The 26,768-nt window shown below is 50.1% G+C and overlaps 2 protein-coding genes across 6 annotated transcripts in view; both read left to right on the top strand.

Moving 5' to 3' along the window:
* SLC37A3 (solute carrier family 37 member 3) overlaps positions 1–18,284 on the top strand; it is a 51,831-nt gene extending 33,547 nt beyond the window's left edge. For 4 of the 5 annotated variants that reach the window (XR_011048309.1, XR_011048304.1, XR_011048307.1 and 1 more), the window contains one exon: positions 14,111–15,086. The gene's annotated coding sequence lies outside the window, so the exon portion shown is untranslated. Of the gene's footprint in view, positions 1–14,110; positions 15,087–15,541 lie in introns of those variants that run through there. The other variant, XR_011048305.1, reaches the window with a different exon arrangement.
* A 3,057-nt stretch (positions 18,285–21,341) lies between these two features.
* KDM7A (lysine demethylase 7A) overlaps positions 21,342–26,768 on the top strand; it is an 81,207-nt gene continuing 75,780 nt past the window's right edge. Inside the window, exon 1 of the mRNA XM_068400897.1 lies at positions 21,342–21,604. Within this exon, the coding sequence (XP_068256998.1) occupies positions 21,489–21,604 (116 nt within the window). The 5' untranslated portion in view covers positions 21,342–21,488. The remainder of the gene's footprint in view (positions 21,605–26,768) is intronic.

Genomic DNA, 26,768 nt, shown 5'->3' with positions numbered 1-26,768 from the left:
TGGAGAAAAGGAGGCTCAGGGGAGACCCTATCACTCTCTACAACTACCTGAAGGGAGGTTGTAGCGAGGAGGGTGTCAGTCTCTTTTCCCAAGTAACAAATGATAAGACGAGAGGAAACAGCCTCAAGTTGTGCCAGAGAAGGTTTAGATTGGATATCAGGAAAAATTTCTTTACCGAAAGGGTTATCAAGCAGTCGAACAGGCTGCCCAGGGAAGTGGAGGAGTCACCATCCCTGGAGGTATTTAAAAGACATGTAGATGTGGTGCTTAGGGACATGGTTTAGTGGTGGGCTTGGCAGTGCTGGGTTAATGGTTGGACTTGATGATCTTAAAGGTCCTTTCCAACTAAAACGATTCTACGACAAATCTGAGCAGAAGGGCAATCCTGCTGCAACAGCTGCTTTTAATCAACAAGAGGACATCTCGCAGGTGAGGCCAGCTCCCCGCCGTGGGGGTCTGCAGAGGGACCCCCTCTGAGGGGGTTACCCTGTGTTGCTGGCAAAGCCCCAGAGACCCGTGTTGAGTTTGGGCTGCTTTAATGATTAACAGGTGCAGGTGCACCTCCGCATCGCAGGCGGTGGAGCGGGAGGCTGGCGGTAGTCAGAAGAGAAGGGGTTTTATGGTGCGTGCTGCAGGCGCTTTCTGAAATGTTAGTGTCACATCATCTTGCTTCTACTCTTCTGAAATCGTAAAGCCCAACTCGAGCAAAAATCTTCCACTGGGGCTAATGAAAGTTGTACCTATCAGTCTTTTCAGCAGCTAGGAATTAATACCGAATATTTTATCCTTTAAAATGCTGGGCAAACATTAACTAATCCTCTCAACACCCTTCTGGGGTAGGTAAATATTACTCTCTCCCAGGTGCAGAAACTAAAGAGGAAAAGTTATGTGATTTGCTTAAAGCCACAGAGGGAATCAGGTGGGGGTAGAGATGAGGGGGGAGGTTTTTATAGCTTGCGCCTGTGCTTGGGCTTGTTGCAGATGCTGCCTCTCAGCCAGTGGTGTTTTATAGAGTGAGTTGTGGTGGTAAAATGTGATGGTGTCTCCTTAGTGCTACAGGAGCGGAGGAGCCGATGCACGAGCATGCCTGCTGCTGTACAAACAAGCGATGCTCCGGGGTCTGCACGGACAAAGGGTAGGGCTTTTGGGGACAGGGTTTTCAGGGACCACACGGCTCTGCAAAAGCCCTCTTGCTTTGAAGTCAGTAAAGTTTTAGTGGGTTGGATTCAAGGCAGGACTTAATGCCGTGAAAAGCTTGTCGCTTCCAGGCTGAGCTTACCATGGGTGAGGGGTGCCCCTCAGGGGGCTTAGCTCAGAGCCGCCTGCCTTTAAAGAGGGTGATAAATGTTGTCTGCAGAGCTGGACTTGTTTATCTGTGGGATTTACATCACAGATAGAGCGGCGGGACAGCCCTGTGTTTGCAGACCTGGAGGGGAAGCCGTGCACCCGCTTCTGCCAGCCCGGACAGAGGAGGGGGCGGCTGCTGGGGTGTCGGGGTGCTGATGCTGCCCGGGCTCAGCCTTCCCGCAGCGCCCACCGCTGCCCTCGAGTCGGGGCAAGGGTGGCTCTTGGGAAGCCAGCACCTGGTGCTCCTTGGGACATTTGCCTCCTCTTCTTTGTGGCTGGGATTTTAAATGCCCTTGTAGCGAGGGGTTTCTCTTATTGTGTTTAATGGCACCACACTAAGCTCTCCCTGCTCCCCTTCCCATGGTGTGTTGGCTTGTCTCCTCCCTTGTTTTCTCATCTCTGACCTGGCCAGGGCTTCAGTTCACAGGTGATCAGATAAAATTCAGTGGAAACATTTGTGTGCGAGGCTGCTCTCGCCTGCAAAGATAAAGGTCACTTGTGTGTCTTCAAGGTAGTGCTGGGGTTTACCAAGCATTTACCCAGCGGGCTGCGACCGCAGTCACCTCAGGGCAGCTGCCGTCCATTGAAAAGCCCTTGTTTGTTGTCCCCTGATCCCGTTTCGGATCGGGTCCGAGGCAAGGCCGTGTAGTCGGGGTCTGTTCCTGTGTGATGGGCTGCCGGGGAAGGCTCCTGTCTCTGCCGTGTAGTGCCTGGGCTCTTTTAATTAGAGACGCATGGTTTATTATTTAAAAGAATATGCTTTCCTGGTCGTTCGTTAGGATCTTGTATCTGAGAGCGCTGCAGCTTGTGAGCCTTAAATTAAGCTGTACAAAGGACACTGAGCACCTCGGGAAGGGAGTGCTGCAGAACCCGAGCCTATTGTTCTCACCCTGAATTGCAGGGAAGCTCTTTTCCGGCGCCGGCTCTTTTACTTGGTAGCCAGCTAATACACACGGCGGTTTGTTTCTGTCTCCATCTGTTCCAACTTCAGTTTATTCACGGCTCTGTAGGTATTGTACACTCTGCTGCTGCTTGGGAGAGCCTCCCCTTTTCATGGTTCGCTTATTAATTTTGTAGGTCTCTGGCTTCCTTGTCAAGTTTTCTCTTTTGTTGTATTAATTGGTCTTAAATCTATAGTCAGGTGCTGGGTGCGTGCTTCCCGTGTACACCTTAACCATCTGCTGTGTTTCATCTCCATGGCACCCAGGCCAAATTCCAGCTCTGGTAACGACATCCTGCCTCCCTGTTTTCCCCTGCGCTTTTAATTGGCCCCTCTGCTCGATGGTGGGGAAAGGTGGATTTGGGTGGTGAGGGGCTCGAGGCTGCTGGAACCCACCTGGGGACAAGACGCCTGGCAGCATGTAGCTCTCCTACCCGTGAGGAGCAGCCACAGCACAACTCGATGGCTGGAGAGCAAAATGGGGAAAACATTATATTGGAAACAAGCTGCACGTTTTCAGTGCTGAAAGGAGTTGTACGATTTTTGAAGGCATGTAGTGAATTTTGCATTTCCCTGAGGTCTTTTGTAGGAGAGTAGGTGGCTTTCTGAAACGGGTGCCATTGCCTCCCGCCTGTCCTTCTGTCGAACAGATCAGCTGTAGCTCCTGGAGGAGGGCTGCCTGACTCCTGATAATGTTTACCTCTGGCTTTAACCCTCATAGATCTTGATACGTGTGGAGTAAAACCCAACGCGTCCAAGCGATCCCAGAGCATACTGAAGCTCCAGGAATCTCACTGGTGCTTTTGCCTGGCTTATCTGACACTTTAATAGCGCGACAGTTGTTAGCTTTACAGCCAGGTTTTGGGAGGACGAGACTGGTGTCTGTGTTTGGGAATTGCTCTGTGCAGCACATGTTCTCCTGAGGGAGAGCTGAGTGTGTTCTTGCTGCTCTTTCTTTCCTTCTTTTATTTTTTTTTAAACACTGGATTCTCATTTTTGTTGAAAAGATCCTCTAATGCTCAAAACTCGATTAAAAGCATGGCCTGAACTTCTTACGCACTCTGTTTATTGCTTGCCAGCCTGGAAGCTTTCTCTTCTCTCTGCTAATCCTGTTACTTCCAGTGACAGCCCCAGCCGTGGAGGTGAGCCGCTGGCAGGGCTCTGTCTCGCCTGCGCTCTCCGATTGGGAGTCCTTAACATTGCAGCCCGGCTCCAGTTGTCATACCAAGTCCTGTACCTATGACTGTGGGCCCCCAGACCATGGATGGATGGATGGATGGATGGATGTCCTCCTGCTGTTACTGCTTGCTGCTTATCATCTAATCTCGGTTTTATTGGAACAACTCTGTGCGATTTAAGGTCGATGGTCAGACATCTGCTACCTTGGTGTGGTTAGCTGCTCGTTTGTACTGTTTTACGTGGAGCAACCTGTCAGGGGATTTCTCCCTGGCTGTCACCTTGGTGGGAGTTCACGGTATGGACCCTTTTCTACCTCCTTTCCGGTGCTGTTGGGGGGCCCTGGACATGCAGAATGCTCAAGGAGGGGCCTCCACATTGGGCTTCCCAAGGGTGTCTGCATGTCCTGCTTTCAGGCATTGCTGAACAGGAGAAAGAGTGACTGTCTCCTTCATAAGGGTGATGGCCAAGAGCCCCGGAAAAGGGCCATGCTCTTTGGGATTCACCACTGAGCCTGGCTCCTGCCTTTCCCATCTGGAAACCCAGCGTGCTCTGCAGATTGCACTGTGAACTCTTGGAGGGGACCGAAACTGCTGTTGTCTCCATCCTTCCTGAATCCAGTGTGCTCTTCATGTGGATTAGAGGTTCCTGGGTGCTTTCTGAGGCCGCGTGCAAGGGCTGCGCTTTGGACCACGTGCGCCTCTGGTTCCTCGGTGTCGAGTGGAAGCCGGACTGTTTCCCCCATTGTAGAACATCTTGTAGGGGCAAACAGTTCTGGTGGCCAAGGCCAGGGACTAAATTGGACTGCTGGGCCAGGTGCCAATGCAGGGCTGGGGCTGAGGTGTGTGCTACAGTCTCTGCCCAGGGCCACCACCAAACTCTTGCCAGCTCCGTTCTTAGGTGAATTAATCCATGCTCAATTAACTTCCTTCCTTTACCTTTCATACAATCTTGTGTGCAGGTGACAGGATGGGCTGGAACTCTCAGGTGCATTTAAATGTTGGTAAAACGTGTATGAAATGAAACACCCCCACGCCTTTGTGCTTGTTGGCACTTGGCTACCCAATCAGTAGCACTCTTACAGCTTTCACAGCAGTCTGGGTGCACAGCCTGGAGTTGCCAGTGTCCACCGAGAAGGTGGGTGCCTGGTGAGGATGGCAGCAACACCTGCCTCTTATACAGCATTTTGTAGCAGGTAATATCTTTCTGGTCGAGTGGAGGATCAGTGGTGGAGGCTGGGCTGCTGACAGCTGCTCAAAAGCAGGCCAACAATTGGCGTCACCTTTTGCCTTGGTAGGCAAAAAGTCCATGGGACTTCAAATGGTGGCGGTTTCAACTGCTTTGGAAATGCCAAAGGAAGGATTGGGACTGTGAGAGTATTCAAGGGAGGGTTGCCACATGAATTTAGGTCACCTCCTGGGCTTCTGTGAACCGGTGGAAGGAACGTCAGGCTTGTCCTTGCAGAAGTCCTCTCCCCCTGTTCTGCACAGACCTTCCCTTGAAACAGCAGTAAGCCACCTGTGGTCCTGTCGTCCTAGCAGTGGAGGATGAAGTACTGGTACCAATGTCTCCCCTAGCAAACCATCATTGAACGTGTCGGGAGAAAGACCAGTTCTTATCAATGAACAAAGCAGTACAGCTAGCAATAGAAACACCATCAGTGGATAACCCTGCAATCCCCAATCCAACAAAGTCCTTGGAATATTATATGTTATTTGTCTTTTGAGCCTTAAGGTCTTGGTGAAGATGGTGGCCCACTTGGCAAGGTGTTAAGCATGCGCACATGTGCATGTAGGAAAGTGTCTGCCCTGAAGTATTTAAAGTTCAAGTGCACAAGCCAGGTGGCAAGGGGCAGGGGAAAGGAAATGCTATGGATCCCATTTCCCTGACAGGGAGTAGGCTGACTACAGGACAGATTTTTTTTTTTTTTAATAGCATTTGGAAGCATGGAGATGTAGGGAGGAGGTTTCCCTGATGAGTCGCTTGCTGGGACGCTTCACAGTAGGGCCTTTGGTACACCTCCGAGTGATTAAATGTCCTTGAAAATTTAGTCTTCGACTTGCAAGACTTGAGAGTTCAGCACCAAGTTTCTGACTCTGGAGTAGTCTCTTCACCGTGGCAGCATCCTTCATTTGCGACAAGGTAAGACTTCTCGATCAGCAATACATTGGGTCAGATTTGATCGTTTCAAGTGCATAGGTTGGTTTACCAGTGTAGTGGGTCAGTGCTTCGCTTGTGTCTGCCCCACTCCAGCAGCTCTAATTTCTGTACTGATGGAACAGTTTGTGAAAGCTAATGGATTTATCACTGCTCTCACTCCTGTGAGAGAGAGAAGTGTTTTTCACATTTTACAAGGATATGGTGTGGCATAGAAGGAATAAGTTTTTTTAACTCAGTGTCAGAGAAGAAAGCGTTGGCATGGCGTTAGCATTGCCTCGGGTGGGCAGCATCCTGCCTCCCCCATGGGGATGCTTACAGCAGGGAGCAGAGGGCTTCTGGTTAAGGACTCAGTCGGAGCTCCCTTCTCCTGACCCTTTCCTCATTCTCACAGATCGGATCAGCCCTCTGTGCCACAGCCTGTCACCTGATTTATGGGAGCCATAAACCACAAAGCAGAAAGAAATAAAAATACTAAACACTTAGTTTTTTAAAAGGCCAACAGTGCATTGAAGTCTTGGTGATAATTTGCTCATAAAGAAATATTATGCTTCAGATCATAATCCTGAGCTGCAGATCTGGCCTGAGTCTCTCCCACTTAGGCTGTAAAAGGAAGGGAATCAGATGAAAAAAAAACACATAACATGTGGGGATTAGGCTTGACTATCTTGCTGTCCATCACCTCCTATGCCTGGGAGGCTGTGTGGAGAAGTGCTGATGTTTCCCAGAAAAAAACCTTGTGCTCTGCTGGAGGGACAGCAGGCTCACGGAGGGATGTGTGGTGAGAAGAGAGGGAAGGATAAAAATCCATGAGCAGCAGTTAAACAATGGAGATTTATAGTCTGTGTGGAAGCATCCAAATTGTTGGGTCAAGGGCTGTTCCCCTTGGACTAAGCAAGGGGTGTTGCCTGCTTTGACTGTAATATTGTCAGCCTGGCCAGGCCAAACGCTTGTAGGTGCTGCTTGGGGAGCACTTGCCTTTAAATATGGTTGCTGAATCCTGATTTTTGCTCAATGCAGATGGGTGTCTCTGTTTCTAGCGGTGAAAACCAGCCCCCAGCCAGCACAGCACCTGTAAGAGTGGAGAAGCAGTAGGTCTGTCAGCAGGTTAGACCTGAAGTGGTGTCAGTGTTTGATTGCTAGAGAGGTCTCCTGGCTGCCCCAGGCAGGGGCCTGCTCTGGGCGGATAAAATTCCTCTCTGGATAAGCTTCCTGCTGCAAACACTGGCTGTGCCTGTTTACCTACTGGGCTTGTGCTGGTGACTGGCACCCGTCTGCTAAAAGCAATGCATTTCTCCAAAGGACATGAAGGATTTCACGGCCAGTTCAGTGCAGCCTTATTTTCTCCTGTCTGATCTTCTCCACCTTACCCTGTCAAAACCACCTATTAGTCCACTGCCGTCTCAAATGAATCTTGCTGTGACGCTGTAGGATTGCAAAGGTTGTCAGCAATTTGTCTGATTTTTTTTTTTTCCTTCTCCCCTTTCCTTACGTCCCGCTGGCAGGGAGGCTGCCGGCAGCACTGCCTTGCACCCTGAACAGCACAGAGCCTGGTTCCCTTTTTCAAGTCTTCTTCCTACAAGAAACTTTTCTTTAAAAGAGAACCTTGCTTTCTCAGATACACATCCTAAATGTGGTGATGTAGGGCTATTTATAAGGACATGGGAACTGGGAGAAAATTGTCACTTCTGGGTTTTTTTGGTTCTTTCCTTCTTTTTTTTTTTTTTCCTCTCCCCCAATAATAGAAATGAACAGATTTTCTGGGAAGCCCTAATTCTGGTCTGGGACTCATTTATGAAGTCCACTATTCCAGCTCTGTTCCAGGTGCAGCCTTAGCAGTCTTGAATTGTCACCTCCCCTTGGCCTGCTGGCCACACCGCCCCTGACACTGCCCACTATGCAGTTCGTGGTGTTTACCGTGAGAGCACACTGCTAACTCATACACAGCTTGGCAGGCCTGTAACACCCAGGTCCTTTTCAGCTGGGTGACTACTAGGCCAGTGTATTCCCAGCCTGTGCTGATCCCTGGTGTTATTCCTCCCCAGGGCAGAGCTTTGCAATCCCCTTCCTGCGCTTCATGAGGTTGCTGTTGGCCCAAAACTTGACTTTCTCAGGGTTGTTTTGGATCCCCAGTTTGCTGAGAGTATGATCTTTCTCGCGTGCTACATTTAAAGGGTTTTTATCACTCCTTTATCACTCACTGAGTTCAGCCTTGCTGCATCTTGAAGGCTTGCTGGCGATTTTGGCAGACACATGTTAATGGTAACCGAAGTGGCAGGGTTCTGCATTTCAACAAGGACTTTCTTAAAATAAGAAGGCTTTAACAAAAACAGATCCCAAGCTTAAGTAGCCTGGTTGAAAAGGGAATCTGAAGTATTTAACTTTTCCTGCAAAGCCACCACTCAGGCAATTCCCCAGTTGCCGGGGTGGTCCTGGGCTCAGCAGTGCCTGTGCTCCTGGGGCAGGAGATGCTCCTGCCCTCTTCATGCAGGCAGAAGAGTTTCAAACACTCTTTATCAAGCCCAGAGAAGCAAGGGCGTGAGTCTAGTTTAACTCCCCCTGGGAAAAAAATCACCTTTACCTTGTAAATTAATCCAGCCGAGAGTGTTCCCTGCTCTCCAGCCCTTTACAGTATTGAATGTTGTAGGAGAAACCTCTCTGGGAGAGAGGGCTCACAGGCAATTTCTCCTCTAGTTAGAACAAGCGGTTCATTATCTTGTAGAAATCAAAACTTTCAAAGCTTCTGGCTGCCCCCATCTTTCCTTTAGTGTTTCCTGAAATGTTTAACAGCATCCTCTTTGCCTGTTTCCCAGAGACTGGGTTCCTCTTTGTGGTCAAGGTTTCTCTTTCCCTCTTCCTCAGTCACTGAGAAGCAAGGGCCTTGTTAGTATGTCTTTGCAGGGAAAGCAAATGATCATGATGGCCAAAACACACCATTTCTTCTGCTAAGTGGCTGCAGAAGCAGAACTTTTTGTTCATTTCTCCAACTGTATTTGCTTCTGCAAACGTGAGGGAGAAGGGATGCTTTGTCCCACCAGATATGAAGTACACTTGGGAGTGTGGTGAGTTTTTAGTGATCCCTTTTAATAACACACAGGAAGAAATCATTCCCCCCAGGCCCAGCCTTTGATTAAAAGGCCACAGATGATGTGTCCTTGCAGGTCTGGCAATAGGCACTGGTACCACCCGAATAGCAATGAACATCTTGCTTCTCATAGGGCTAAAAAGTGGCCCTTTGTGGGTCAGAGTAACAGTTGCATGTTCACAACTGGTTCCAGAAGTTGTTGATAAATCACTGATCGCTCCAATAAAATGCTCAAAAATGAGGAACACTTCCAGTAACTTTACTTGGATGTTCTTAACTCTGACGGTCAGGGAGTGCAGATACTTACAAAGAATAATAACAGATACTGTTCATTGTAAAGTATGTAAATAAAAACACTTCAATCAACAGAACTATATGGTCTCTGGACAACTGCAGGTTTGGATAAGCAAGCAAGCATGCTTGTGCATTGTCCTTTAAGTCAGTGGAAGTTTGTCTCTTGGGTATCAGGTCCAATGCTGTTACCTACACTGGGCAGTAGCTGCAAAGGGAGTGAAACCTGTCTGGCTCTTTCGCTTGTGAGCCTGCAGGGAAGCTGTGGGTAGCAGAGGACGTTTGGCTGCTCCGCTGGTGGGGAGGTAGTTGTAATTGCTGTATAACCCCTTCTCGATGGGTAATTTGATCACTGCAACAGGCGTACGCTGGGATAAGTGGTGCTGATCCCAGGTCAGCTAGGATTCAAAGCATGCCGCCTGCTCAGTGACTCTTTTGCTTTGATTTTCTTTCTGGTGTCATCCTGCCCAGTGATACCTTTGAAAGCCTACATTTGCAGCTCCATCCATCAGCACTCCTCTCCCAGGTTTGATCGGTGATGGACTCTTGTCTTCCTCTCTGCTTTGGTTAGTAAGAACCTCCTTTCCTCTGTGCCTTTCTTGCAGCTTCTCTGTGTGTTCCCTCGCTGCCTCCAGTGAGGCAGGCTTTCTGCTCACCAGTGGGGTGACCACGCTCCACGTCTGCCAGGACCGCTCTCCTTTCCTCTGCCTCCAAAGGAACGGCTCCCCAGGACCAGTAGTCAGCACAGCAGGTGGCGGATAGAAAATCATCCCTGGGACCTCAAGAGTTTCTTGTGGAGGTGACCTGGCTTGTGTGGCCTTAATGGCCTGATGAGAGACTGGTTGCAGGAACCATAGCAGTCCCCTTGCACGCGATTGTCCCCCACTACCGGGAGAAACAGCCCCACTGCTCTCAATCTGATGCTGAGGTGCAACGCTGACTCTGATACTCATCCCCGCTTGTCCAACGGCAAAGCGATTAATTTTCCAAGTGACACAGTCTATTGAACACTTCTTTAAATTAAGGGCACCAGAGGTGTAATTTAGATGAGGGTTAAGTTCCAGCTGCAGGGGAGACACTTAAAACGTGCAGCGCGTGTGCCAACAAACCCGCTCATCTCACCAGAGAGCGAATAAATATGCCTTCTTGGCGGAGACTTTCCTCCTAAACCTGGGGACCATTTCAGTTTTCTCTGGGGCGCAGAGCTGTTTTGTCGTGAGAGGAGGAAGCAGATGGGTGCAGGAGCTGAGCAGAGCTGACTCCTCAGGCACCGGGTGGTGAATAAACATGGTCTCATGACCCAAACACACAGCGGTGCGGTGGAGGTCTCTGGGCAGATGGGGTAGGGGAAGCCTTTTCTGGATGTCTCTTTTATTCCTAAAAAACCTGTGCAATGTGCTTTTCAAGTCTGCTGTTCCAGAAGAGCAACTAAACAGGTGCTGAACTTTGATCGTGTGAGTGTTGGCGTAGTTAATAAGTTACAAACTGACCCGAGTGCTCCACGGGAGCTGAAGGCAGCCTGGAGGAAGTTCCCTGCTTTTCAGTAAGAGGCACCTCGTTAGACCCCATCCCATTCCCATCAGCTTCATTAACACAGGCAGCCTCTCTGGCTCGGATGCCGAAACGGCTCTTGTAGTCACTTTAGTTCAGCTCTAGGCTGATGCCATGGGGTCTCCAGCTGCTGAAATGCTGCTGTGTGGGAATGCCAGCTTGGTGTGGGCCCGGGGGAGGAAAGCTGCCATGTCCCCATTTGCCTGGGGAAGCAGGGACGGGCTGTGTCATAGAAGGTGCACAGAAAAGAGAGGCCAGGAGCTCTGCCACTGACCTACTACCCAACTCCAGTCTTTCCCCTTTCTCTGACTGTCGCTTTATCTGGCTTTTTGCTTTATCTAGCCTTGCAAAGTCTCCTCTTAGTGGCTTTGGGAACGGTGGCCTTGCTTCTGCAACTCAGATGTTACTGGGAACCTCCTGTCCACTGAACTCAGTGCAAGTCCTGCTTATAAAGCCCGAGTATACTGTACAAGAGCTGCTGAAGCTTCACTGTGAAATGCAAAACTCAAGGAGGGAAGTAATGCTGTTTAGATATTATATTTTTTAGGCCTTTGCTTTTTTAAAGTAGGGATTCCTACAGTTTTCTTTAGCAAAAACTTATTTCTGAACAAAGTTTGCTTGGAGACCTCCTTGTTGATGGCCATAGGAACTTTTTTGCAGCAACTACTTAGAATTTACTTTAAATACATCTAATATAATGAAGAATAGGAAGAGAAACTGAACTTTGGATAGAGCCTTTCTCTTCAACGTGCACTCCTTAGTACCAGTAAATGTCAGAAACTGTTTTCCCAGCACAAAACTGAGAAATGGGCTCTTTAGTGGTATGTATACAGCTGCCTCCTTACCACCCCTGTCCCTTATAGACACCCTTCAGGCTCCTTCAGCAGCCTCCACACAGTAGATTTGTGCTCATTCCCGGACCCTGCTGCCTTCTGCGCCGGAGCACTCGGCGCTGCCGTCCTGGCAGTGGAGCAGTTGCGTGTTGGGGCTCCTCATGGTCCCAGGCACCATCTCTCAGGAGTAAGATTTTCCCTCGGGTTTGGACCTTATCTCTATTATTTGCCTATGTCCCGTTGGCTGTATTATCCTAATGAGACCCGCCTTGCGGTTGTTTCTGCATGTGGCTGAGATCGCTTGTGCGAGCAGTGCCGGCGGGGGGGCACGAGAGAGAGCCGAGGGTGGGCAGGGTAGGGGCTGCATGAGCCAGCGTGTTGTGTCCAGATGAGCGGTACCTCTCTGTGGGTCACTCGCCAGAGATGGACCATGTGCCGTGGGGCTGGGCAGCACTGTGGTCCCCTGGGTGGTGGCATGGGCATTGCGGGGTCACCCTGCTCCCCATACTGGAGGGACCTGGCTTTCCCCTTCTTCTCTCCGTCCTGATCCCTGTAATGCCAGTATGGGGTGGTGGTGGGAGGGAAGCCAAGCGGTGTGCTGCAGCTGGGGACTGATCCCTCGGGAGGGCTTGGCAATTACGGCTCTGCCCTGAGACAAGGGAATCTGGGTCCCACCACCAGCCCTCCAGGACTTGGGGGGGGTGTGTGTAATCCTGCAGACACAAATGTGGCTCACACGGGGAGGGGGCCACGGCCACCGCTCGACAAAGCAGCAGAGATTTGGCAGAGGTGTCTGTGCTTCTCCTGAGCCGGGATGGATGCGGAGGGGTGCGGTGGGTGCTCAATGTACACTGAAGTCCATGCTGCTGGATCTGCTCCCTAAAGCAGCCTAGCAGGGCTTGTCGGCCCTGTCTCTGCAGTGCAGGGCGAGGGCAGCCCTCCTGCTCCCCTCTGCAGGACCAGGTGACTGCTCCCCACCTCCCAAAGGCACTGCAGGGACAAATGTCTGGGGGAGCAGGAGGCGCTCAGGAGGGGGCTGCCAGGTGCCCCATGGGCACAGAGAGACAAACCCCATGTTTGGGGTGTCATGGACATGTCTGTCCGTGTTGCTCTGCAGCCCCTGGCTCCTGGCCCTGGGCCAGGCTGCGCTGTTTGGGGCAGTGTGGTGGGGACCCTACCTGCCCTCTGGGGCAGAAAGAGTGTGGGCCCATGTGCCAGACGGGCATGTACAGCGTGGTGAGGGCAGGAGGCTTTTCGCACGCGGGGGCTTCCTTCAACAAAGCCATTTCTGTCGTGCTCCCAATATTTCTGCCTGTGCGGTTGGGGACCGGAGAGGTAGAGGAGCACAAAGGACCCCAGACAATAGGGCGAGCGGGAGCATTCCTCACACCCATGGCGGCCGGTGAATGAGCTTTGTCTCCAGCCGCTGCCTTCCTCCGTTTCGGGGGGCAGCCGCTGCCGTCCTCCCCTGCTCCTTTGTTCCCGCGCTGCCTGGTGGGGTGAGAGGGGCAGGTGAGCAGCGAGCGAGGCAGGGGCTGGCAACCAACGTGCTGCGGCGCGTGCATGTTAATAGATTTCTCCAGCCTGTCACTGGGTGTTTGACTTGATTCATGAGACTCCTCCGTCTTGGGGACAACGGATGCGGCCGGGAGGGAGAGAGAGAGAGAGAGTGGGGAGAGAGATATTGTCTGCCAGGCCTAGGGCCCTGACGGTGCCGCTCCGGTGGCTGCCACCTCCGCCCCGAGCTGCAAAAGTGCTTTGCACCTTTGCCCCGACGTCCTTCCCACCCTGGGGTGTCCGTCTGTCCCAGGGCGATGAGAGGGGGGACCGGCCGACACCCGCACACCACATGCGTCCCTGCGGTGTGAAGGCAGGCAGCATCCCAAATGCGCTGCCTTGAAGTGCAAAAACAGTCTTGCTCCAGTCGCAGGGGGCTGTGTCCAAGCAGGGCTGCTCGTGCAAGTGGAAACGCTTCCACCCGGTGCCTTAGTGGCATCAGAAATCAAACATGGAAAAGCCTTTTGATGCTAGTGGTTTTTTTTTTTTTTAGTGACAGCTGTAGATTTTACACTAGATTTTATGATTGGTTATGATTTTTGAACACAATAAATACGCAGCTGGTGGACAGATACTAGCCAGGCAGAAATCAGCCTCTGTCTTGAAAAGGCTGATTCAGGTTCAGTGTTTGATAATGCTCATATGGAAAAGATGCGCCTGGTAACACCAGGGAAGGAAAACAAACAGGATGGAGCATACTCCATCACGCTGACAAAGACCTGGATTGTACATGCTGGGGTGCACATGGGATTGTTTGCATATTCAGCCGAGTCTCTCTTCCCTTTTCCCCATCCCCAAGCATCGGTGGTGCCTGAGCTCCTTGGGGAGCTGTTTGAGTCGGGGAGACAAACATGCATGGGAGAGGGGGGTGAAGGAGGACATGGAGAAGGGATGAGAGAAGAGAGGGTGTTGCTTTTGGGGGCTACAATGGAAAGAGGTGCTATTTTTGGGGGCTACAATGGAAAGGGACTAGCCGGTGGGATAATGCTCCAGGGGTAGGGTTTATCGGACTGAATATAGGAAGCTCCAGCTAAACTTGTCTGACTGCTTTTCTTTAATATTCCTAACATGCATCCTGAACTTGACATCGAACAACACATCTAAATCGCACTCCAGAGCAAAGTAAAGGTCCCAGGTTTTATGTTTTTCTTTCTTTTTCTTTTCTTTTCTCAGCTTTCAAGGAATGAAGCTGAACTGAAGTGGAAAGGAGCATTTATTCCCAGTGGGTAGAGAGAGGAAGGATGAAATTAAGAATTTTCCCCAGTGATAGCACTCCCCAGGTGGCAAACCCCACCTCTGAGTTTCCAGTAAACCTACAAAGACTACAAAGCAAACAAATCAGGAAACGCCAAGGCATATTTACTCTCCTGTTAACCTGCTGCTCCCGCTCCCTCTCTGGCTCACGTTGGCAGCACGCAGGAGTGCACCCCAGTGCTGCATCCCAGGAAGGGGGCATGACTGTGAGCCCGGCCGGGGAGAGGTGACCAAACGAGGACCCGGCTCCCAACTCACGCTCTCTGGCCGTCGCAGTGTGGAAAAGGGGTGCTGGAGGGGGGCCTGCATTGGGAACAGTGGTGCTCAGGAGCTGTGCCAGCCCTTTGCACTGTCTGCTCTCAGCGAGGCAGAAAATTGGTTGTAAAGGGGAACTCTCACACACCTGTTTGCAGCTGAAGCCGGAGGAGCTTATGTTAGAGGTCACACGGACTTGACTGCTGTCAAATATTGGCTGTAAGTGAGATGGGCTTCCTGAATGCCGTGTTTTACTTGATGACACATCCAGAACCTCTGGGAAGAGCTTTTTCAAATAAGCTTGTCCTCAAACTTTTTGCAGGTCTCTCTTCCCCACACCCCCCTTCTTATAAAGAGAATTAGGCAATCACAGCATTTTGATGAAGTTGCTTCTTAGCCTCTTGCTTTGTAGCACGTGGCCTTCCTGTCGAATCAAGGAAATGCTGATAAATTGGGTGTAGGAGACTTGCCTGCTGTTCCTTTCCCCGTCTAATGTTCCTCCCTGTACTGCCCTTGGAGCGTGTCCTGCCCCTAGCTGCTCTGTTAACTTGTCTCTACTTATAACACTCTACATAAAACACAACCAGGCGCTTGTTGCTCTGATTGAAATCATGCTGTGTAAAAGAAAATACAAATTAGCTCTGGCCTTTGGGCTCCTGACAAGTTTCCAGCACTGCTTTCAGCACCACAGAGATTGTGTAACTCGGCGTCCTCCGTGCAGTGACGTCTCCCCCTCCGTCATGAGGTTCAGCTGTTAATGCTTCAAGCAGCTTTTAGCCCTGAAGGAGGAAGAGAGATTGCCAGCAGCCGGGTGAAATGCAGGAGCCTGTTTTTTCTTGCTAGGGGACGATGGTGTGGGAAGGGGTAAAAGGAGGAGGATTTCCTGGGTAATTTCCCAAATCTTAATCTTTGTGCAAATACCTCTCGGTCTAATGTGTGCCGAGTGACTGGGGAGCCCAGTTCAGGGAGAGATAATCCTTCAGTACAGGATTAACCCTTGAAGGAAGCATACAGTACCATCTTATACAAACTATGGCTTAAGTTTGCCAGATCTTTTATGCAATGAAGCACAGGGCTATTTCCTGCCTCCTCCAGGGATTCAAGCCGGCTACACCACGTTACACCATTTCAGTATCGCTAACAGAAGGGCTGAGGCTGCAGCTATCATGTCGCATTTTCAGCAGAAACCTTTAAGTCTCGGCGACTTCCTCCAAGGATGCTCAACCAAACACCGTCCAGACCCGCAAGTGAAAGAGTCGCAAACGACATCGCTGATTCGAAACGACGCGTGGGCAGGACGTGGGCGAATGTTCCCTGTGCTGGGTGTTTTCTAAAGGTCTCTGAAGAATGAGGCATGACTGAATGACTTGTGTTTTCTTTAAATGATGAGTGGGTGAATCTTGAATCGTTGGGCTGCTTTTATTTTTGTTAGATGTGTGTGGGCTGACAACGTGACTCAGTATTTTCTCTGCAGATGCAAAGATCACATTGCCAGTTCTGGGTATACTTCGGGCAGTTTCTTGCAGGGAACTGGAACACTTTTTTTAGTCCAGAACTTTGCTTTTTGGCTACGTTAAGCCTTTTGATGTGAAAATAAATAAATAATTTTTAAAATGAGTGCTTTTCCAAGATGTACAAAAATACATTGAAGAAATGACCAAACATGGGGAAACTACCTCTGCCCCCATGTTTTCCCAACAATTTATCTGATTATTTTCATGTTATTCTGGAAATGTCCATTAATGTCTGATTTTTTTTTTTCTGATTCTCCCTAGTCCCGATTGCTCCTGGGCCATCTCTTTGTCTGCTGAGTATCATCTCTGGTATTTGTTTAACCAGCCATGCGCTGCTGGGTGAGAGCCACCAACCTCTGACTGACTGGTGTGAATTCTCCCTCTCCTCCCAAGAGACAAGTAGGCATATTTGTGTGTCCACGTGTGTGGTTCGGCCACCACCCAGAAGTGACAAAAGTCCCAGAAAATTTCCCTTTCTCCCTTCTGGCAGCCTTCCTACCCTGCTCCCCCATCTTTATCCTCTTACCTGTAATCATAGCCCAGTGCCCTAGAGCTGCCTACAAACCATTTTTACCTGCTGATACCAGGCCTCAGCCCACCATGAACCTTGCTGAAGAACTGGGAACGGCTAGACAATAATAGACTTGTGGGTGAAGGATGTTGTATGGCGAGGGTTGTCTTTTGGGAGATCAGAAGATGATGTGCCTACAGATGTATTCGGTAGAGCATGCAGGGTGAAACGAGTTCCACAGACCCTGCTTTCTTGATCTCTAACAGTAACTTTAACCACAGAAAAAATCTTACACTCAACCCCTAGCAATGGCCTTGGCTAATGTGACCTGTACTTAGCACCATGACCCAAACACCACTATCATCCTGACTCTATACTGGCCCGTATAACAGTGAGCCATACCTGTCTGATAGCTAATTATAAGCCATATGCACAAGCATGTATTGTAGTCCTAGGGGACTGTTTCATCTTCCTATCCTTCTCGTTCCTCAGTCCTAAGCTCTACTCGCTATTCCTGACATTTTCTTTGGCCTCCACTGTCCACCCATGGCAATAATTCACCCCAAATTTAAGGCTGAGGGCATTCATCATCCCTCCAGACCTCATGGGAAGCCACTTGATTTGGTTAGCTCAAGTGCCTTTGCAGCCCTGTCCCAGAATGACAAGAACTGGGTACCAGATCTTATCATATTTCTGCAATCTTCACGTCATTCAGGAATAATCCTAGAGTTTCAGCCTTTTTTACTCCAAAGCTTGATTCCAGCTTTAACCATAAACTATCAGCCAACACTCCCCTAAACATAACCCGAAGCCTTCTGCCTCGCTGAGTACCAGCAATGGAGCTTGTCCAGAGGGGCGAAGAAAGGGGTGGTGCTCCTCAGTCCTCAGTGTCCCGATCTCTAACCCTGGCTTTAGCATTTACAGACCTGATGCTCTTTACATATGGGCGCATACCCCTGACTGCCAGAGCTGTTTATCCCTGCCAGTCCCAGCCCTCGTGACTGTGTTTCTAAGTTTTTTGCTGGAGTCTGGGCACGGGGCTGGGGGCAGCCAGTGGGGCTTGCTGGCTGTGAGGGCTGGAAGTTGTGTTTGTCACAGGTTGTACTCAACAGGGCAAGGTTTAGGGTGGCAAGATTTTTTTGGGGCATGGCTTGAAGGATAAACTGGCTTGCTCCAGCTGCTGAGGGGATGGTAGGCTGGGTGCAACCTAGAGCGTGGGGCAAGTGAGCTGCATGACACTGTCTGTACATCAGTGAGACAGCAGGGAGGCAAGCTGTCACAGAAAAGCAGAGGTGGGTCAGGGATGATTAGAAAAGCCTGAGAATGGCTGATGTGTTTCAGTGACCCTGTTCTTTCTTTAAACAAGCCTCATTGCTCCTGTCTCCTTACTTCTCACTGCCTTTCCACTGGTCTTCATCACCGTCCCCACCCCTTGTCCTCCTGCCTCTGGATCTCCAGAGCTACTTGCTCCTCTAGAGCTGGTTCTTCAGCCTCCTCGGCCCTATGGCACTGCTGCCTCTCCTGCTTTTGGCAGTCAGATCTCATCCAGGGGCCAAGCATATGAACCTAGCCTTGCTTATTACAAGGCGCTCTGCACCCCATAATTCACATTGGTGTGGCTAGCTGATTGGGAGCCAAGGACAGAGAGGAGTATGGCTCCAAGTGCCTTCAGGTGTCAATGTGTGAATAAATGAGCTTGCTTCTGAAGTTCTTCTGGGACTGGGCTTTAAACTGGCTTCATTTATTTGTTTACATTCAAGGTTGGTATTGCAATTTTTGTTTCTCAACTGCATTTAATAAGACTGTCATATAAAAGCTCTCCAAGTTTCTGGGAAGAATACTCATTAAAAGTGGTTTTGTAATTCTTACAGCGTGTGGTCTTTGGCTTTTCTGAACTTTTGTTGTGTTACATTGAAGTATAGTTTAGTGTAGTTGGAAAGAAAGCTTGGAAAGAGAAAAGCTGACAAAGAGCAGATCAGACTGAGGGGGAGATGGAGCTGCTTTATGCTCCTGGTTTTTGCAACAGATGAGGTAGATATTCCCTACCTGCTTAAGGAGTGCCCACAGCAGGCTGAATCACTGACACACCTTGTTCTGAGAGAAATCACAGCAGCAAAAGGATGTTGTTTGTGGCAGTAGAGAAAGTGCTTATTAAACGGCGAGCTTTGTTTTGCAAGGTCACAACTTCTTTCTTTCCCAAAAACCTAAGTTTGTGTCGGTAATTAAAGCTGGTGAAGGGAAGGTCCCCACAGAGTGTCGAGACCTGCCTGCTTCCTCATTCTTTGCACTCACATCGTTGGGCAACTTTCTTCTATGTCAAGTGAAAATTTCCTCATCCAATCCAGCAGCACTGGACTCACCCTGAACAAAACAAGGTCTCCTCCCCACGCAACGCAAGTTAGGCAGCCTCACCCCCGACTTGTACGGGAATATCCAACAGTGTGCTTCGCCACGGTAATCAAGGGTTTTGTTGTTCGCAGACACCTCTTGAAATACGATGTGTATGTATTTTTATGGCCACTTTGGATAAAGTTACCACTGCAGCTGGTAACTGCGACTTCAAGATAAAACTCGCCACGTGACAACCTAAGATACAGCAAACTAAGGAGCAAGGAATTGTTTGTTTTCAGACTCCAGCGTGGCTACATATACTCATGCTTTCCTGCACAAACAGAATAAGAACTTTAACTTGAACAGTTGTCTCTTAGTAGTTGGTATATTGTCTGTGAGAGCTTGTAGGCCCTACTATTAATAAGCCTCTTCCTGGGTGTGCTTTTGAATCAGACTAATAAAGGAAAACAGTATTTTTCATGAGAAAGCCTCTTGGTATGTATTATTTCCAGAAACCCTGAAATCATTGTTTGTTACCTTGCTGGTGTTTGTTACCCCTATGAAGCTTAACATCGGCTTTTTAGAGGACTGATGTGTCCGTGGCCACATTCTGAGTTGCTGAAATACTGCCATGTGTTGGAAAACAAAGAGCACTGGAACACCCACTACAGGTCAGAACTGCATGCACTTTCTAAGTGGGTCAGAGTTTGATCTGAGAATCCAATATTTCCTGAAGATGCCCTTTACATTTCCTATATTTCTCTACTTAATTCTCCAGTCAATCAGTCACATAGCCCACATGCTGGATTTATTTGTTTTACATTGTTTGCTGTTCAATTTGCTGCCAAATCATCATCTCGTGTTGCTGTCTTATGTAAATGTTAACATTAGCTAGCTTCACAATAACAGCCTGGAAAGGAAACATTTACTTCTGAGCTTCCCCATGCCAAACAAACGTGCAGTGTATGGTTTTTTTGTGGCTACTGGTGGTTAAGGGCATGGGATGTAAAATTATAATGCTGTATGCACGGTTAGTCTATTACAGTTATGATCATAGTAACATGCACTTCACCATATTCATTGTTTCACTTTTGAATTGCTACATTCATCGTGAAGGATATGACTCCCTGTTCCCCTATACAACATAATTTCCATAGGTCCTTGAGACTCTACCTGCCAGCAGGAGAAAAAAAATAATCATCTCCATTTTAAACTCTACTTTTTTTTTGTCCTTGATGATGTATGATGTCAGTGTTACTTTTGTGTCCTGAAAGAACAGGTGATTGCATGGAATGGAACGGTGATACAAACATACGCAGAGAGCTTGACAAGAAATGAAGCTATTGCAAACCCCAGCTCAACAGCATGAAAACATTGGCCTGCCTAGACCTCATAAAACCAGACGTGCCTCTGCCCTCAAACCCCTCCAGGAAAAAGCCCCACTGCATGTCTACTGTAGTATTCAACGTCTGACGTTCAGTTTGTGCACGGACAAGTTGGGAGGAACATTCCTCAAAAAACGCGGTAAACAAGTCCTATTTCATTGACTTTCTACAAGCCTTGTTTGGGTGTTCAGCTACTTTTATTGAACCCACATGAGCAACTAAGCCAAAACCAAAGACGACGACCTCGAGTGGGCCCGTGCGGGTCCCATGGTCACAAGCGAGCAGGACGCGGCTGTTCCCGCCAGGGAAGCTCAGGCCGGAGCCGGCAGCCCAGGCCCAGGCGGGGCAGAAGGCGGCGGCGCCGCCGGCGCTTCCACGACACCTGCTCCGGCCCAGCTCCGCCGCTCCCTCAGCCGTGCCAACGCCAGAGGGGTCTCCGGCAGACATCAGCGCCGGCCGCCCCCGCGGGCCGAGCCCTCCCGCTCCCTGGCAGCGGCCGCTCGCCAAGGCTGAGGGGAACTCCCAGCAAAGCGCCGGAGAGGGGTCGGGGCGGGCCCCTGCCTCACGCCGCCCCGGCGGACAGCCCGGTCTCACAGACACTGTCGCCCGGGCAGGGGAACCGGGGCCCGGCCGGCGCCTGCGCGGGCGGCCGGAGCCCGACAGCAGAGCCCGGCCCCCGGACGCCTTCGGCGCCGCTCGGCTGCTTCCGCCGCGGTTACATAAGGGGGAGCTGGCGCGCGCCGCCGCCCGCCTTCCCTCTGCCCGTGTCCTCGCGGAACCCTGCCCTTCCCCCTCCCTCCCCGCGTGACACTGCCGGGGGGAGGGGCAGGGCCAGCGTGTGCCTCACCCCCCCCCCGCGCCCCGCCTCCCGCGGGGAGGTGCGGGCGGCGGCACGTGCGCCCCCCTCCCCGCGCCCAATGGGAGCCCGCTCCCCCCGCGCACGCTCAGTGCAAGCCGCTGGGCTAGACGGCCGGGCCTAGCGGGGGGGCGCGGGCGTTCGGCGGGGCGCAGGCGCGGCGGGGGCGGTCGCCGTGCGGGGAGGGCGGTAGGGGGGGCGGTTCCCCCCCTCCTCCCGCCTCCGCGGGGGCCGGGTGACGCACGTGCGCGCGCCCCCGCGCACTGTTGTTCGCTCGCTCCCGCGCCGCCTGCCCGTGGCTGCCTGCCGGCGGCGGGGCGCGCGCGGCGTGTGGGGCTGGCACGCGCGCTGTTGTTATTGGTGCCGCCGACCGCGGCGGAGGGAGGGGGAGGGAGAGGAGGAGCGGGCGGGCGAGCGAGCGCCTCAGTCAGGGAGTTCTTTAAAGATGGCCGGAACGGCGGCGGCCGCCGCGACCCCTGTGTACTGCGTGTGCCGGGAGCCCTACGACGTGAGCCGCTTCATGATCGAGTGCGACATCTGCAAGGACTGGTTCCACGGCAGGTAGGAGCCGGGAGCCGCGCCGGGCTGGGCGGCGCGGAGGTGGGGGGGAAGCCTCTGGGTCGGCCGGACAGTGGGCACAGGCGGTGGCAGTCACCCCCCCCCCCCCCCCTTCGCCCGGTAACGGCCGGGGGGACAATGGCTGCGCGGCGGCGGCATGGGGCGGGGGGGGACGGGCTCTCGTCCGCTCCGGCTCCCCCCCGTGGCGGTGGCAGCGGCCGGTGCCGGCGAGGCTGCCGTCGCTGGGCACATGGGTCCTCGCTTGCGAGGGGGCGGCCGGGCGGGGGGAGGACGGTTATGAAAGAGCAACAGATGCGGGGCTCCCGGGCCGGCGGCTTGACTGGCGGCGGCGGCGCCAGCCTAAAGTTGAGCCGGTTTTGGGGAGGCGTCGTGTCCCCCTCTCGCCCCGTTCCGCCGGGGGGTCTCTCGCGGGACAGGGCGGTCTCTTCGCGGCGGAGTGCGGAAGAAGCACCGCGCCGGGTGCCGGGGTTCTCCCCCGGCCGGGCCCGGGCTCTTGGCTCGCCGGGCGTTTTGTTTGGGGTGGGCGGCTGGCGGAGGGCAGCGGAGAAGGGTCGCCCCGCTTCTCTCGCCGCTTTGACGTTTCCAACCCGGTCCCGAGCGGCGGCCGTCGACTCCCGTGTGTTTTGCGAGCCGAGCGTGTGAATAATAAAGGCCCGGCGGCGAGCGGGGGAGGGAGGCGGCGGCGGTGTGGGATTCACGGGCAGTTAAACAAAGGAGCAAGTTGGGGGCCCGCGGCTCAAGCGGCTCGGCCCGGGCTGGGGCTCCCGAGTTGCCGCCCCCATTATGTGGGGAGCCCCGGCGCCGGCGTGCCGGCCGGGGAGCTGGCGGCGGTGCGGGACGTGCCCTGTGACTGACAGCAGAGACATTTAAATACCCCCCGTGTAACAAAAACGGGCTCGCGGCGCGGCGGCCGCCTCGCCCCCTGCCGGCGCGGGGCGGCACAGCGCTGCGCAGCCCGGCCGGGCCCAGCGCTGCGGAGCGGAGCCGGCCTCCGGCGGACCCCGAAGTTGCCCAGAAAGCCTTGACCGCGCCGGGGATTTACACTTCGCCGGCGCAGCCGGACGCTTAACAAAGCGGGGCGGCGGGGAGGGCTTCCCGTCGGGGAGAGGTGCCGTGCGGCAGCCGGCCGCGCTCTGGGCTTGCCTTTCATCTCTTGGGCTCAGCGCTCGCAGCAGAGAAAAACCATGGTTGTGGGGGTTTTTTGTTGTGTTTTATTTTTTTCTTTCTTCCCCTCAACGGCAAAAGAAAAAGGCTGGCTAAAACTAGGTTGCGTATCTAGGTGTTACTTAACAGTAATTATTACACATGGGTGTTTTCTTGCCGCGTTTTAGGATGAAAGGAAGGCTTTCAGTATTTCAGATGTTGGCTTGTACACACGTTGAGTTGATTTGTTCTTTCCCCCGGCTCAAACCACAGTATAATAGAAACTATGAAAAGGGTTTTTGTAAATTGTAAAAACTGGCAAAGCAGAATTGTCATACCTTTAAAAGCATCCCCTCATTAATATCTTTAACTAGGCTACTACTGGTCTTGCCAGTACTGTTGTTTGAAGCTAGAAGCACAACAGCTTTTTTGGATTACAGTAGCTTAATACAAGTTCATCAAAACTTGGCCACTGCTTGTAGTAAAGGTCTGAAGGTCTTTATACGGTTGCAGGTTCTCTCTCTTGCAAGTATTTCTCTGCATTTGTGTGTTGCTCTCTTAGTCTGTCTTGGCAATTTCTCAGCTTACATGCAGGCTTAACTAAATGCCAGTCTTGTGTGCTAATATTACTAGGGTACAAGTGAAGTAATTTCTGAAATTGTTATGAGAAGGAAAGTATTGACTGACTGATACAAAGGTGGGACAGACTACTCTGTAGCTCTCTCAAATCTTGATCTGCATGAAGATCCACAGCGGTTCCTGTGCTTGAGCTCTCTCATGCAATTGGTAGGAAAACTGTGCTAGCACTGAACTGCTTTGATAATCTGAAACTCTAAGCGTGGAAAGTGAGCAAGCCAGCAGGAGCTGGCCACAGCCACGTTTCTCTGGGATTTAGTTGCACGCTCACCCAGTGCCATGACTAAGGGACAGGATTGCGGGAGACTGTTGTCCTCTCCCAGCTGTGGTCTGGTCTGGGAGTGCCTTTCTACTTGGTCTAAGAGTATCTGAAGGCTGTTACATAGAAACAAGAAAATATGCACTATCAGATCTTGAAGTTTTGGTGAACTTCTTGGTTTCATGCTTTCTTGTTTTTTTTCCCAGCCTGTGGAATGGGTTTGATGTGACTTCGTGTTAAGAAACACGTAAACCCCATGCTTATTTAAGACTGTGATGCGCTACCATGGTATGTAGCACATATTATTGGATGATGGGCTCTTTGCTGCCTTCCTGTGTATAGTCAAGAGAGTGCCTTAGCAATACGCTGGAGGCAGTACAAAGTCTGTTCTGATAGAGCACTAGTTCCTTTAAATTTTATGTGATGGTTTTTCTGGGTGTTCTTGCACTATCTGTCTTCAAATGAGTGTACTTTGGCTTATTACCAATATATTGATATTACCAAATATGCATTTTAATGCTTCTGGCAAATATTTGTGTAAAAGCATATATTTTTATATGTCCTACAAGGCTGTGAACCTACGTTCTGGGTTTTAGTTACTCTATGAGTGGGCCTAACATCCAACCACAATCTTGTGTAATTACCTCTTGCTGAACAAAAGAGCGTAATGTGTGTGCCTGTGTGGTGTTCTGGGCTTCATTCCTTTCTTGAATGGCTCACAGGAGTGGAGAGACTGAGAAGTGACAAACTGTCAAATCTTTCAGATGGGCAAATCCATTTATATTTTAGACAATTTCTGTATTTTCCAGGTCTTTTTCTCTTCTTTAACTGAAAATGTCACATTAAGCTGCTTCCCCCTTTCTGGCTTGTCTAGAATATACTCCAGCTAGAATGCAGCAGAAAAACTCCTTTATGCTGCTCTTTCAGCTTTTTCTTGAATCTATTCAGTAGCTCTTGACACCTGTTTAAGTTCTTGGCTTCATCTAAAAGTGATATGTACCATAGCATGATAGTTCTTGTTTTGTCTGTTTCTCCCTTAATTTTTTGATGCTCTACCTCAGTTATTAGGTTAACTGCACACTGTCATCTTTTCTTGCTTCTGTTTTTTACTGATATGTGTAACCTTATGCACAGAATATCTTTTTGCTAACTGATTTTCCAGTCAGCTCTGTTCTTTGAATATGTTTGTGGAGTCTGCAGAAGTCCTGTTGTCAGCTTTGAAATTTTTGTCTTTCTTTCTGTCCGTGATACCTGCACTTGACTAGATTTATGTGCATTGCACAGATGTCACTTATTCTTGTAGATCAGATTTCGGATGGGTCAGAAAAAAACTTAAGTTTAAGCATATAATTCAGTTTTTGTTGTTGTTGTCATAATGTTGTCTGTAATGCTTCAGGAGTAAGTGGTTGTAGGGTTAGCTTTTTAAGGCTGTTTGCTTTGTAAAGCCGCACTGGTACTGTACTGGTTGTAAAGGAGCATGGAGAAGTCAGTCAGTCAAACTGAGAATTAAAAATGCAGATGCACCTATGAAGTTCTCTGTGTAGCACTTTTCCAAGGGATGTTTTGTTTGTCAACAAACATACAGTGAACTTCCATCATGTCTCAAATGACAAATAAGGTAAGAAGTTGTCAAATGTGTGAATGGCAATTGCAGTAACAGTCTCTGCCTTTTAAAATGCCTGTAACCTTTTAAATGTATTTTTTTACACTAAAAAAAAATTTTTTTTGAAACAAAGGAAATGTTTTATGCTCAAAGCCAGAGCAGCAGGGAATAGGAAGGGAAAGCATCATTTTTTTGTTCGAAAATTAGTAACTTTTCTTAAAATTTCGTAATGGTGTCAACTTCGGTGTCTCCCCGTCAAGGAAAAGAAAGAAAGAACTGGCCATCCAGTTTTGCTGAGTTTGCATCTTTGGTGTTCTGTGTAAATGAAACTTACATTTAGAAGCCATAAATCCTTTTTCTTTTATAAATTTTTATGTTTACAGAATTCAGCATTTCATTTGAGCAGGTTAGAAGGCAATAAAGGAAATATAACACTAATCTGTATGTAGTGTATGTTATGTGCGTACTTCTGTTGCAAAGGAATATCAAATTGATTAAATTTATATGGAATTATTTTTAAATTGATAGATCTTGCTCTCAGGATTAATTCTGTATTCTGTGTAGCCTTCTTGAAAGAATTAGCTTTTTTTCTTTTCCTAGAGCAATTCCTTGATGATATGTAGAACTTTGCCATTAAGTGTTTGATGTTTTTTTACAGCTTTGTCATTATTAAAAAACATTTAATAACATCAGTTGAGAAGGAAGGCGATTCATGTACCTTTTGAGGATGATTATTTAAATTGCAGATGCCTCGAGGCTTTTTTCTCAAATGGAAAAAAATTTCAGTGCCAAAATCGCATCTGAGCTAAGTTCATGTAGAAGATAGTTTTTCTGATATTGTATAGATTTGAACACATCTTCACTTGGTCTCTGAAGAAACATAAAATTTCTCAACCACTCCTCAATCTGATCTCAGTTTCAAAATCGAGGTTCCCTCTTGCAGCTGCTAGGTTGCATGGTACGGGTCCCTCTTAACGCACTGGTTTATACTCTGAAGGCAGGCTTTCTCCTTAAGAAAAGAAAGAAATGTACATGCTAGAGTGACTGCTTTTCCTGAATTAGTTCTTTGTTTTGGAGCTTTTTACATGAGGTTCTGCGTGATGGGCTTCACCAGCTCTGTGCTGCTGAAAGAGGCTGTCCCAATCCTGGCTGCATCCTGCTATAATTTCTCTTGCTGGTTCAGTGCTTCTCTGATTGTTCAGTAGGTCAACTCCACTCAGAAAACTGACAAAACCCATTCTTTTGCTGGGTTAGCTTTTTCTTGGGTTACTGAGCTGAACAGGCTTGTCAAAGGCTAGGATGAGTCCCAGACTGTTGCAAAACCGTGGTGAGGGCTGCGTTGCTGGAGGAGATGGTAACGGGTGGGAAAAGACAGAGGAGCTGCCGGTTTTTCTTCCTCACTTCCCACTTTGGGATCAGTGGCTCGCCCAGTTCAGTGGAACCTTTTTTGTGTGTCTCAGTCACTGTATGTGATTCTGCTTTGAATCTGATGGCCTTGGTCGAGA

This window comes from Nyctibius grandis, chromosome 5 (assembly GCF_013368605.1).
Source record: "Nyctibius grandis isolate bNycGra1 chromosome 5, bNycGra1.pri, whole genome shotgun sequence".
NCBI lineage: Eukaryota > Metazoa > Chordata > Aves > Nyctibiiformes > Nyctibiidae > Nyctibius > Nyctibius grandis.
Note: the sequence above shows the minus strand (reverse complement) of the source record. Positions and strands in the feature narration are given on the sequence as shown.